Raw genomic sequence first — 14,965 nt, 5'->3', positions numbered from 1 at the left:
GTCTAGGTGAAACATTGTCCCAACTTTACGGGGCTACCAATTCTTTACAAAAGAACATTACATTACATATCAATTGAAATAATCTAAATCTTGGAATAGAATTGGTGGGGTGCACCAGGCCAAGGTTATAGTGCAACACCATGGCAATGATTGAAGGTCCCAATAGCAAGCTACCGTAATAGTCCTTCCCCCTCAAAAAATAAAGTTAATATCGTGTGAGTCAATGACTCACATATCAAATATTAAATTGATAAGAACAGATACTACACTTGATCTTAGCCAAAAGGCCGAGAAAGGTATGCCTTTCCATGTGTTATGTCGCGCTATTTTAAGTCATTTTGTTAACATAAAATCTGATTTTCCAATCAGTGTGAAACTAGAAGAGCTTATATACTTTTCTCCAAGATTTACTAGTAATTTTGTATGTACACCATATTTTTATGATGAGACTATGTAGTCCCTTTTAATTGATATATACAACAACAATATTTATAAAATTAAGATCATTCTTCTAACAGGTTTTGGTGCAAAAGCAACGACGACGACGAAGGCCAAGACGGTTACCACCGATGAAGCCTTCGGTCTGGCAAACAGAGGCACAGTTGGTATATATTGCTAATACATTCCCCCTTGAAACTATGACTCCGTGACTCACAAGTTCTTGCCTCTGCACTTCTCATTGGTCCCATATCTTTCAATTGTATGCAAATATCAAATATCAAGATTCATATTAATTATAGAGTACCAATTATAAAGTTAGAAAATATATACCAAAGGATACAAATTTATATGAAGAATATGAAAAAATATAAAATTAACACCAAAAATTCATAAATAATTATAGTAACCTTATATTCAATTTAAACACTCTTTTTTAAAATTTTTATTTTTTCGATAAATCCCGAAATGAGTAATTGATTAATAAAAAATATGAATAAAAAATTAAATTAAAGTCAAAAATTAAAAAATAAATACAGTAACCTTAAATTCAACAATTTCAATATTTTTTTAATTTTTAATTTTTTTGGCAAATTCCAACAATGAGTTTCTAAACAAAAAATATAAAAATTGCGCAAAAAATTCACAAATAAAAAATAGAAAAATATGAAAAAAAATATAAAATAAAAAAAATTGTTGAAATTATTGAATTTAAGGTTACTATATTTATTTGTGAATTTTTACATAAATTTTTTATTTTGTTTTCATATTTTTCCCTTTTTATTAATAAATTACTCATTTTTAGGATTTGCCGAAAAATATAAAAATTTAAAAAAAAAATGTAGAATGAAAAGTTACTATATTTATTTGTGAACTTTTGGCATTACTTTATATTTTTCCATACTTTTCATATTTTTTATTAATCAATTATTTATTTTCGAGATTTACCGAAAAATTAAAAATATTGAAATATTAGATTTAAGGTTACTATATTTATTTGTGAATTTTTGGCGTTAATTTTATATTTTTTTCATATTTTTCCTATTTTTTATTAATGAATTACTCATTTTCGGGATTTACCAAAAAAATAAAAATTAAACAAAATTGTTAAAAATGGGTCGCATAGTGAATTTAAAAGGAGTTGATTTATGGGTCGAATTAGGTGTTTATGAGTTCGAGTATCTTTCCATTCTCATATAAATGTCATGTGGTAAAGTCAAAATGACATGACAATTCCATGTGGCATTTAAAGAAATGAAAAATAAGTTGGATATGTCCAACATGGCAACTAACGCCCATAAGCGCATATTTGGACCAAAAGTTGGACGGCGAGGACATGAGTGAACCAAACTTTAAACGGAGGGTATATCTTAATGAACAAATGTACAAAAAAAATTTAAAGTTAAACTACATAATATTTAGTTTTAATGTGTATTTTAGTTTATATGACGTGATCGGACGGAAGAAAAAAGAGAGAAAAAAGGAGAAAATTCAACTTAGAATGACACCACTTTTACGCTTATATGTGTAAATAAAGAGTATAATCAAACAAGTTTTTTTTGGCGGAACGGTCTGGTAGATCCTTATACTTGTATCAGTTTGTGTTTTGGACTCTTCTACTTAACATTTTGTCAATTGAACCCTTATAATCAACATAACACAACATATTAAATCCCTCTGACCATTTAGCATCCTTATGTGGCATTAATATAGATGAGTTGGCAAGAGAGTCTAGTCACGCGCCTGTAAAGGCAAGTGAACATGATATTTAAAATTTTAACTTTAACTTTTAAATTATTAAAATTATTTTTTTTAGAAAAAAAGAAAATAATAAATTTAAATAGGAAAAAACTCCAATCTTCTTCCCCACACTACTTTCTTTTCAGCTACCCCACCCCCACCAAACCCCAACCTCATTTTTCTTTCTTATCCACACCCTATCGTTAATTATCTTCTTTTTTCTTTCACTTCTTTCTTCTTTCCCCCACCCATCCCTATTTTTTTCCTCTTCAATCATCACTTTCTTTGTTCTTCCCCTCCCAGACCTCAATTTCTCTCTTTCTTCCTTTCCTTGCTCCTTTCAAACTTGTTTCTTATTTTTCTTTTTGTTTTTTATTTTTTGTTACCCTGAATAAAAAAGAAATTGGGCAAAAAAAATTTGAACATAATAAGCAAGAAAAAATAGTGAAATAAATATAGTCGGTAATATCTCTAATGAGTAACTTGACCTCTTTTGTTGTCAAAATTATTCTTGTATTTGTAAGCAATTTGGGGTGTCAAAAAAGTAATTGCATTGGATTATGAAAAGTTTGGTCATATCTGATTGTTAGGTGGCTTAGGTTATTGTTACTGTGGTTGTTAGGTGGCTTAGGTTGTTGTTATTTTGATTTCGTCGACAAAAATGGCGATCACGTCCGGCAAAAATGGAGACGACGCAATGGCTCCATCGATTTCCCCGGCATCGACGAGATCCTCTACCTTCTCTGACCAGTTTGTATTGCCATCCATGCCGGAAAATCGAAAATGCTATATTGGATTTTACAGTTGGATTTTAATGGGTTTTACGACGTCGGCAATGACTTCCGTTTGGTGGTGAAATAATGAATATAGGGAGGATTAGAAATGCCAATAATAAATTAAATTGTTGTTATTTTACATTTTACTAAATAATTTTGGTTAATAATTTTAAAAAATAGCTATGAAATAATTATATGTGGCATTAATATATCTTACGTGGATATGACATGTCAATTAAATAAAAGACAGTGAGCTACAAACATGGTTGGAGGGGCTTAAAAACATCATTTCGGTGGAGTTTAAGGGTTCAGTTGAGAAAATGTTTAGTAGAAGATTCCATAATACAAATTGATACAAGTATAAGGGTCCACCAAACCATTCCGATTCTTTAAAAAAGAATTTTATATGGAGCCTTTTTTGCGATTTGTTGTTTTATATAATATTTCAAGATTGTTTATTAACTTAAATTAAATAAAAAATAAGTTTATTTAAATTAAAAAAAGTCCAAGTCAATTAATTAAAATTCAGGCTGCTAAATATTTAATTTGTTTCTTTTGTTTACTGTATTTTATTTGTTTGGTTATTTAAAGTGCATAAATAAAATATAACTTAATAAGAAAAAATTACTTTTATGCAAAACAAAGGAATTACTTTACTTCATATCTTTAATTAATTTCAATTATAAATACGAAATGCATTTATTAATTACGTATTGAATTCTATTTTTATATTAAATATTAAATAATAATTCAGAATTTAATATAATTTTTCATTAATAATTTGACTAAAAAATCAATAAATAATATTTTTGAAATTTGTGGTCTTGAATTATATATATAAAAAATATATAAATTTCATGTGGATAAATGAAATTTGATTTTTTTATAAGAAAAAAAATACCTTTTTAATAGCTTAAAATAAATATATTGTAATCTAAAAATGTAGTTAATCATAACTATTAGAATAATATTATAAAAAAAAAAGTAATATACTAAGTCATTGAGTTAATATGATCATAAATTACTTTTAATTTAATAATTATGATATTTAAAAATATTCGTGCAATGTGCGAGTACGAGTACTAGTTATAACAAAAGGGATAAAACTACATCATTTCAACTAATCCACCATTTAACTTTTGTTTTTTTACGATAAGTTTTATCATTTGTTTAATAGTAATTTTTTTCCTACGATCAGTTTTTAATTTATTTTTAATAATAATTATTTTTTATTGTGATGACATGTAACACTTTTTACTTCTCATAATATATAAAGATAGATAATTTAAAATAAGATATTTTCATGTGCATGTTTTTAATTTTTATTTTTGAAATTTTTGAAGTTCAAATTGTTTGGTTTTCATTCCTGTTTTGAAATTTTTTTAATTTAAATATTTCTTTTTTTTTATTGGAATTATATTTTTGTTTTTACTTTTAGCAATATGTTATATTTTTCATTAAGAAGATCGAACTTTTATAGTGGTTACTATAAGTTTACACATATTTTTAAAATTCAATTATTATTATTATTATTATTGTTATTATTATTAATCTGGTTTAAAAGAATTTATAAATTTAGTGAAGTAGTAGTTTAGTACCCAGTTTTGTTATCCACTTTTCCATCAGCAATACAATGAACAATAACGTAATAAATTCTTTTTTTAAAAAAATGCTTATTTTAAAACTGTTCTAAATTGTTATTTTGTTTTAAAATGAAATTGATTATTTAAATTATTTAAAGACAATTAAGTTATTGAATTATAATTTATTATTTAAAATAATTAAAAATAATAAAATTCAAGAATAATTAAAAAACTATAGTTTTTTTGTACTTCATAAAAAATTAAAAAGTTAATTTTACTTTCAGATTAACTTAATTACAATTTGTTTATAGAAAAAATTATTTTGGCCAGAAAATTTTCGCTATAATTTGGCCAGAATGATAGAAAAACTCATTCACACTATTAACTAGTTTCTTTTTAGATATTTTTACCTTTTTAATTTAAAATTAAATATATTCTTGGAGGAATCTATTCTTGGATCTCTATATTCCATCATATGTCCAACATATTAAAAATAACTAATCGCATCAATTATTGAAGATTCCCTAGTCATTTATGTACTACGGAATCCCTATGCACTACAAATTCTACCAAAGAGCACATTAATCATTAAGTAGATTGGATGACCCAATCTGTAAAAAAAAATGTTTTCAAATTATGTTTTAAAAATAACAATTATGACATCAATAGTAAAAAAAAATTATTTTTTGAATCACATTATATTCTTGTTGGTTGTATTATAATAAAAAAATCACTTAACTAATATTACAACAGATTATGGCCAAAATATTTGTGTTAACTGAGTTTACTTACCACTAATTTATTTTATTCAAATAAATAGAAAAAATACTTAATTAGAATTTGAAGGTCATTTTAGTAACAAATATAAGTAATGATTCATAATTTATCAAAACGACGTAATATAGGGATAAAATATGTATTATTAATAATATTAATACTTTGTTCTCTTTGGTTCGACATATATGAACTATACACATGATCTCTATTGTTGATATTTACCGGGTCTAATGTATTTTGAGTTGTCATTATCTCAACATTCTACAAATTACATTTAAAATTATTAAAATAGATAGTTTAATTTTATTTAAATATAATAATTAAAAAAACTACTTAATTGGAGGTCATTTTAGTAATAAATATAAGTAATGATTTACAATTCATTAAATCTACGTGATATAAGAGATAAGTCTTGCTTGATTAATTCTATTGATGATCAATACTATTAATATCTGACTCTCTTTGGCTCGACATGTATGAGCTATGCGTATGATTTCTATAACTATTGACAATTATCAGGTCTAATGTGTTTTGAGTTGTCATTATCCCAATATTTTACAAATTTATTAACGGAAAAGGGCCTAAAATACCCTCAAAGTATTGGAAATGGTACAAAATTACCCTCCATCCACCTATTGGCTCCAAAATACCCTTCTCACCCACCTATTGGGTCCGAAATACCCTTGTCATCCACCTTTTGGTTCAAAATTGACCACTTATTTAACGGTTTTATATTTAAACTATTTAAATATTTTTAAAAATACGTGGCGCTCAACTATATGTTATAATTTAGCTTATTAGTATAATTTATAAATCAATCCACTACCCACCCCATTAATAATTAAATCCCTCTAAATTAATGAACCCGTGACATTATTAATGCAAACTACTGCCAATTGAGTGTTTTTAAAAATTATAGAAGTAAATTATCATACATTCAAGTGTCTAAATAAAAATCACCAATAAACTTAAAAGTCTGACTATGTTCATCTTAATTATTCTTACGTCTCAATTATGTGATGTTACTTCATAGGTAACTTTTTTTTCAAAATAATATATTAAAGTTTTAAAATAAATCATAAATATTTATAAAATTATATTTAAAAAAAGTAGCATGAGTCAATTCGGGATGTATTACTTCTTTACCTTTAATCATAAATTTCTAATTCTATTTTGAAAGAAAGTGTCCTCCTAAATAAGCGGCTCAACCTTAATTTAATTGGAGCTCCAATTCGGATTCGAATAATTTTGAATGTCATTTTCAGAAATCTATAATTTCATCGTGTTTTAGTAGTATTTATGACGATTTTGATATTATAATTGGATTATTAATTGGGTGAGATTTAGTTAGTAATGAGTGGGTAGTGGGTTGGTTTATAAATTACATTAATAAATTATAATTATAATCAATAATTGAATGCCAAGTATTTTAAAAAATATTTAAAGAGTTTAATTTTAAAATAATTAAAAAAGTAGTCAATTTTGAACACAAAGGTGGATGACAAGGGTATTTTGGAGCCAATAGGTGGATGAAAAGGGCATTTTGGAGCCAATAGGTGGATGAAGGGTAATTTTGTACCATTTTCAATACTTTAAGGGTATTTTAGGCCCTTGTCCGATTTATTAATTCTCTCATTATGACAACACAAATTTATTAAACATGAACTAGATCAAAGTTTCATCACATACTATTTTTTTGAAACTGATTAAGAATTTTTAAACTAAGTAATTTTATCGTATTTATTTTATGAATAAATTTAAGTTATCTACTTAAATAATTATTTAAATTCAATTTTAAAATACTTTAATGTAAAATAGTTCAATAATAACAGTCAAATTTCAAAATACTTTAGAATCAGTAGATATCGACATTGTAAAAAAATATTACAAATTATAAGGTTCATAACTGTCGATCTTATTTCACCACAAACCAAGATAGTTACACAGTAATATTGTTATAGTTCTTATAATTGTTAATTATTATGTTTTAAAAAATTAAACTTCATATTTAAATATTATATTTTAAAAAATATTAAATCATGTATTTAAAACTACATATTTAAAAAATTAACTTACATATTTAGTTATTATGTTTTAAAAAATAAAATTACGTAATTCTATAATGTGTTGATTTTTATCAATTCTAAAGTATCTTAACTTTTGATTATCGTTATATGAAATATCTTTTTGAATTATATTTAAAAACATATGTATATTATTAACATGAATTTTACATGTCTTCTTCGGTAAAAAATTCTATATTAAATGAATAATTTTTAAACATGTATATCCTAATGGGAAAATCCTTTTGACCATAAAAAATTAATGTTTTATTTATGGCATAGTTATAAATGTCTTAGCATAATATACTTTTAGAAATATCTAATTTCTAAAATAATATTTTTTCTCTTGAAAAACATCCATTATATTATAGACTAATCTATTTAGTTGATTATATTTAAAGAAAAATTCAACTATTTGTTTTTGAATCTACGCTTAATTACAAAATAATTAAGTATAATTTTAAGTAGAGAAGAGAGTCATCTGCGATTATTATTAATGAGAAATTTAATTGTTTTTTCTTTGATAAAGATATTTATTTTGAGTGAAAAACTAATTTTTCAAAGGTATGCATTAGTACGTTATGAACATCTTTTTAAGTTTTAAGGTACAATTCAAAAATATTTTTTAACTAAACTTGCAATTCTTTTATCAACTGAACAATATTTATTTTTTAAAATAAATAGAATGAACTATACACATACACAAAAAAAATTATTTTTCTTATTAATTGAACAAAATATTTAGATAATGATAAGTAAATAAATCTACCAATAGATGTTTAAGACTGAAATTAATCATTGAAATAAAAATATTTTTTAATTACATATAAGAAATGTCAAATATATTACTGAAAGTTGTGAGAAGTATCACATTAAAGGAAATTTCTAGGAGTGATCTTATGAGCTTGATAGCAACTTTCTCTTAAATGCATATTGCGAAATTTAATGTTTTTTTTTTTGGTGCGATTGTTATTGTAATATTGCATGCACTAAGTATGTATATACTTATATGCATATTATAAGTTTCACTGATCTCTTATTTTTTATTGCTAATAAATTTGTAATTTAAATGATAAATCTTTAAGATTTTTCGGTAAAAAATATCTTTATTTTTAATCAATATTTTGTATTAATTTCATCTAAATATGTATTCACGACATTACGTTAAACAAATTGTTAGCTTTATTAGAACCCCCTTATCTATAAATATTGTGACAAATGAAAGAATCAAGTAAATTTTCAAAGTTGAGTGACATATAAATAAGCTCTTCGATAATAATTAATAGTACTTAAATTTGCAAATATTGCTGGAGATATATTGAAAATTTAGTATTTCTGAACAAATCGTACTGTAATAAACTTGCCCAAGATTATAATAAAACAGGAAATAAGTGGACAATGTAAATTTTTATACATACATCACGTTAATTACATTGATGTGAGTACAAATAAACAATAAATTAAAACCAACAAATACTAATTAAACATTAGTGGTAGGTAATCTTGAGAACAAGGCCAGGGTAAATATCATCATCATCATTGATATGAGTATTCTCTACCAATATAAAAAGATCGCCGCACTTTTCAGATATTGTTTGAAGTGTTTCTCCTTCTCCAACTACGTATATTTCATCGCACAATACTAGTTGTTGATCGTCTTCTTTAAGATTTCGAGCTTCCAAAAATGAACACTTTGGTGAAAGCAACAAAAACATAAGAAAAATAGTTGACAAATTGAAGTAATTTGTTGAGGAAGCCATAATATTTGTGAAACTAAATAGATTAATTAATGTTGTATTAAGTATTTATAAGAAAAAAAATTAGTACGCGAAGGAAGTGGGGGTTGTTCCACGTTTCTAATATTTGGGTTGGGACGTGGAGCAGTAATTTACTCCATTTACACAAATTGCCCTTTTTTTAGGAAAAAAATTTACAATTTTTACATTAATAAGAATTTAAAAATATAGAAGGTTAAAAAGATAATTAAAAAAAGCACGAACTTATTTTATTTTATTAAATATTTTAAAATTTATTTTTTTTAATCATAATTTAAATAAGATTTACATAAAGTAAAAATATTAATTTTAAAGTTTTAAATGTTAGGACTTTTAATATAATTCAAATAATAAAAAAATAAGATGTAAGATTTAAGTGGCAATAATAATAATAATAATAATAATCCAAAAGCTTGCTAAGCACGAATTTTTGTTTTTACTTGAGGCAATTAATTTTTAAAAAAATATATTTAAGAAAGATATCATGTATAACTAAAACCGTGGGATTAAAAAAATAATCATAAAATAGATATATGAAAGTAATTGATTATGGAATAATTATCTGGAATGAGTTAATTTTTAATCCAATTTAAATTATTTTGAGTAATATATTTGCGTTTATTTTTACACCCTTAGCTGAGAACTTTTTGTTTTCTCAGTGGTATTCCATCAACGTTATCATTAATATTAAAGTTCAAAATTATATTATTACACCAAAATACACTCTAAATAATAAATTTTAAAAGACTACACTATATATGAACATAATAATACTATACAACTATTTATAACAAATTAGCAATAACACAAAAATTAGGACAGCCTAAAAGTTGCAAGAGGATATTTATAATATACAAATTTTGCATTTTAGACATGTAATACTTGGCCATTTTAAGATAAAGGAAAGGGAAAACTGAAACAAATAAAAAAAAGGAAAGAAGGAAAGAGAGAATACAATAATATTATAGAATTTAATTAGGAGAACTAATCATTTTTTCCCTCTTTCTTTTACATCTACTAGTTCTTAACACGTTCCCACGAATATATATATATATATATATATATATATATATATATTACTATTTTCTCTTAATACACTATTATCTATTTATTTAAATTACTTCTATTTAAACAAAAACATATTTTGCAAAAACTATTCAAATATTATCAAACTCATCATGTATTAATTGAAGTTTTGACAATTAAATAACACTTAAACGTATAATAACACAAAAATAAAGAAAAAAATTTTCATAACAAAGCAAAATAATACATAATTACATAAAAGTATGGGTTGCATATCAAATCCATTTTGGACAACCATACCTTAACTTCAAAATGAAAATGAAAAACTTAAAATCATAATCTAACATAAAAAAGATCTAAGGGAATATATAAGTCATATCTTATACTTTAAGTTTAACAGTTGAACTATATTGTAAGAAAACTTCTCTTTTAATTTCAAAATGAAGCTACTTGTTCTTTCTCTCCAGTTAACTTCTTGACGACATGTATTCATATCATAATCTAGAAAGAAGAAAAGAGAATAGTAGATGATAGGAAAGAAAAGAATGTGAGCAATTAACTGGTATTTATAGTGATATTTTGTTATCTTTTCACCTACCAAAATTTTTTAATGGGGCACATTGAATCATGATAGATAAATTTATTTTAGTTTCAAAATTGAAAGAATCACAAAATTTGAAGAATTTCATACATTACTGTTTCATGATAGATAAATTTATGTTAATTTCAAAATTCAAAGAATCACAAATTCGAAGAGTTTCATACATTATGATTTTCTACTCTAATTTAATTTAACATAATTAATTGTAATTATAATTATAATGTCATAACTAAAAATTTAAATGATAGTTGTTGGACTTCATATTCTACTATTATGTAATTTCATATTAGTATTTGAAAAATAAATGAATTTATTTTGATTTAATGGAGGGGCAAATGGTAATCCGACTTTGAAGGTTGGAGCTTTCTACTTATAATAATATATGATGATAATATTTAATAAAAATCCAGTCAATTTTACAAAACTAGACAACTCTATATGATATATAATAGTAACATATTTAATGTAATTTTATAAACGAAGATGACCTTAAAATGCCCTTTAACTATTTGATAAGTATAAAATTATTTTCATCCACCTTTCAGCTTCTCAATACCCCCGACTTTAATCTTTTGACTCAAAAATACTCTTGTTTCTAACTATTTCACGTCTATAAAGTGGATGAAGGATAATATTATACCAAAACTCATATTTTAAGGATATTGTATGTCTTTGGCTTGATTTTGGATTCCCATAGTGAATTAGAAATAGGAAAAAGGTTAATCCTCTACTCTCTATTCACTTTTTTTTTTTAGATATTGTCCATCATTTTAAATTTAATTTTTTTTTCAACTTGTGACAAAACAGGGAGGAAAAAAGAGTAAAATGACAGATGATATCCATACAAAAATAATTATTTCGATATTTAATTAAGAAACTATGCATGTATACTACATTTTTATTTTGTATGTACCCTCATTTCAAGCAATGAGTTGATTTATAATAATTTGAGGAATAATTTCGAATAATTCAATTATAAAATATCATGAAATTAATAAAAAAAATTATATTATATTTAATCGTATCGGGTCAAAACATGAATCATATGTTATTTTTATTATTTATTTGCGAATAGTTTAAATTTGGATAAGTTAGATTAAGTAACATAATAAATAATATTTAATATAATTTAGGGGACTTTGTTAAAAATAAGGGCAAATATGAGTCAATTGATAATATCAAGGGTATTTTTAGGCTAAAAAATTAGCTTTGGGGGTATTTGAAGGTCAAAATGTGAAAGAAGGATATTTTTTTTACCAATTCAAATAGTTGAGGGGTACTTTATGCCATTCTCCATTTTATAAAATAACAATTGAAAAGTATAAAGTATACACAAATTTTATCATCACTCAAAGACAATTCTATGCATTGAAAAATAAGACACTTACCTTAGGTCCGCAGAGTGCTTGAGTCAACCCTTATTTTAGATAGACCCTCAACTAAAAGAAAACAATTCAACAGAAGTGAAAAAGTAACAAAATATACTGAATAATGATTACAATTATACAATAATAAAAGTACAAGAAATAACATTTAGTAACAAAAAATAGAAAAATAGGAAGACAGAAAAATACATATATGGTTGAACCATAACCATAGAATACAACCCTAATCGAAATGCAATATAATAATCAAAATATAATAAATAACAGATAGTAGCAGAAATCAAAAAACGAAAGAGCAATGAAAATGTGGTATACAAATTTTCCAATTAAGCGCGGGAAAACGACCAAAGCTATAAATACATCTTCTTCTTCTTCGTCTTCTTCACAAACCAAACTCCATTTTTTTTCTCTGAAACTGTGATTCTCTGCTCCAAGAAAATATGGATTCCAAAAACCCATTCAGTCCTAAAATGGAAATTGCTTCAGATATTGGGGGAATAGCAACCCAAACGACCAAAGCTATAAATACATCTTCTTCTTCTTCTTCTCCTCGTCTTCCGCTCAAATCAAAGTCCACTTTTTCTGAACTTCTGCTCCAAGAAAAGATCAATTCCAGAAACCCATTCACGCCAAGAATGGAAATTGGTTCTTCTTCAAAACAACCAGATGATAATGGCGGAATAAATACATCTTCTTCTTCTTCTCTTCGTCTTCCACACAAACCAAAATTCACTTTTTCTGAACTTCTGCTCAAAGAAAAGATCTGTTCCAGAAGAACATTCACTCCCAGAATGGAAATTGGGTCTTCTTCAACAACTGTAGATGCCAAAATTGGTTCTTCAAGAAGTATAGTTGCAGAAATTGGTTCTGATAGAAGCAATATATCAATGGATTTTGCTGCTACTTTAAATCAACCAAGACTTGAACAAACCATCACTGATCCAGACACTAAAGATACTTATTTTCTCAACTTGGAAATTGGATCTTTTTCTAACGGAAATTGCCCTGTTTACAGAGCTGTGTTTTCAAAATATATGAATCAGGTTGGCAGAGCTCTCCCTTATGACCATGTTACTTTGAAGATCATTAACATGAACCTCCATGAGAATGAATTCAACTTGATTCGAAGTCAAAGTCATACACGCATTGCTCTTTTTGAGAATCCCCACATAATTCGAAGCAGGAAAACTTTCATTAGTGCGAATTTGTTATGCGTTTGTTTGCCATATATGTCTGAAGGATCGCTTCGTTCTATTCTCTCCACTCGTCCTGAAAAGAAATTGCCAGAGCATCTCATTCCTGTTGTTCTTAAACAAGTACTTATTGGTCTACGAGACGAACTTCATGTTTTCCACAAACCCACGCCTCATAATAGTTTGAATGCTGGAGATATCTTTGTTAACATCCACTATTATACTAAAGCTTTGTCGATCAAGTTAGCATTTGAAACATCTGTTTATGATTCCGAACCCCCAGATTGTAATCGTGAAGAAGATAGTTCGTTTTTGAATTCGAAGAGTATTTCTATGTGGGGTGCTGCACCAGAGGTGTTTGGTAGTGAAAATGAGGACAACAGAGGAGCAAAATCTGATATATGGCTATTGGGAATAACAGCACTGGAATTGGTGTATGGGAATTTACCTGTGAAGAATCGGACGGACTTCGATTATATAATTAACAAGTTAAGGGAGAAGAAGAAATTTCCAAAATCACTTGAAAAGATGATCATCAAGAGGGATAGAAAACTCAAGAAAGTGATGGATTTTGCTAAACGAAAGAAAAGGGTGTTTTCGCGGGAGTTTGAGGAGATGGTTCTTTCTTGTCTTAAAGAGAATCCAGATGAAAGGCCAACTGCTAAGGAGCTTTTGAAAATTCCATTCTTTAGTGATACTGAAAGGTTTAAGCAATTTGTGTTGAATCCTAATAATTGAGCAGCGAATGATCAAAACAGGAAATATCGCGATATGCATAGTGTGTATTACTTTTCGTTTAGGCATGAAATGAGCTATTTTCTTAGTTGGGATCATATGGTTTATCTACATTAAATGGAACTTCTGTCGTCTGATTCTTCCTTCTGTTTCTCTATTTGGATGAAACGTTTGTATGTTCGTATGAAGTTGATTCATTCTCTGTGGATAATGCATCTTTATGAACACCAAATGAATTCTGGTTCGCCAAATGACAGCAGGCGGGGCAAACAGATTTCCAGTTATAATAGAGTATTTGATCAAACACATTCCTATTAGATCTTGCACTTTATGTCTTACTTATTAACGGTTATGCTTTCTTTAATGTTTTCTTACTCTACATATGATCGGTATTTCTTGTACATGACTCGTCTGCGCACCAAGGACTCCCATAACTCAATATCGAATCAATGAATCTCTAATTCAACAATTTATAGATGGTTCGTTCTTCGATTGTCTAGTATATTCACCATGTTATACCTACAAAAGGCATAAAACTAAATTTGCCAAAACAAACAATACTGAAAACAATGTTCAGTCTGCTGGCACTTAGAAACTTGCTAAACATAAACTATTTATTGGCCTTTCAAAATTGAACTATACCAACAATCACATTTGTAATTTAGGGGTGACAAATGGTTGGTTTGGATGAATTGAATATGGATTGAGTTAAAACGGATTGGATCGCAATTCACCCATATAAAATATCCATAAACATAGATCTGGTCAAATATGTTTTGAGTAAAATGGTTGCAATCCACATTAATCTCTTAAAGCCAAAAAAATTTAAATCAAATCTAAGTTGTTAATACCTCAATCCCTATCCCCCACCCC

At 26.3% G+C, this 14,965-nt stretch overlaps 1 protein-coding gene and 1 non-coding gene across 2 annotated transcripts; one reads left to right on the top strand and one right to left on the bottom strand.

Annotated features, from left to right (window-relative positions):
- Window positions 1–104: 104 nt before the first annotated feature.
- Window positions 105–300, bottom strand: LOC114074529. The gene has a single exon (XR_003574954.1). It is a non-coding gene; the product is annotated as a U2 spliceosomal RNA (small nuclear RNA).
- A 12,304-nt stretch (window positions 301–12,604) lies between these two features.
- LOC107032680 (serine/threonine-protein kinase BLUS1-like) lies at window positions 12,605–14,095 on the top strand. The gene has a single exon (XM_015234255.1). It carries the CDS (start codon window positions 12,605–12,607, stop codon window positions 14,093–14,095), a length of 1,491 nt encoding a protein of 496 aa, XP_015089741.1.
- Window positions 14,096–14,965: the final 870 nt, after the last annotated feature.

The sequence above is a fragment of the Solanum pennellii genome, chromosome 10 (assembly GCF_001406875.1).
Source record: "Solanum pennellii chromosome 10, SPENNV200".
Lineage (NCBI taxonomy): Eukaryota > Viridiplantae > Streptophyta > Magnoliopsida > Solanales > Solanaceae > Solanum > Solanum pennellii.
The sequence above is the reverse complement of the archived record's forward strand: the minus strand, read 5'-3'. Positions and strand labels throughout refer to the sequence as shown.

Coding starts and splice junctions, on each gene's coding strand:
- LOC107032680 (XM_015234255.1), top strand. CDS start 12,605: ATGGATTCCAAAAACCCATTCAGTCCTAAAATGGAAATTGCTTCAGAT.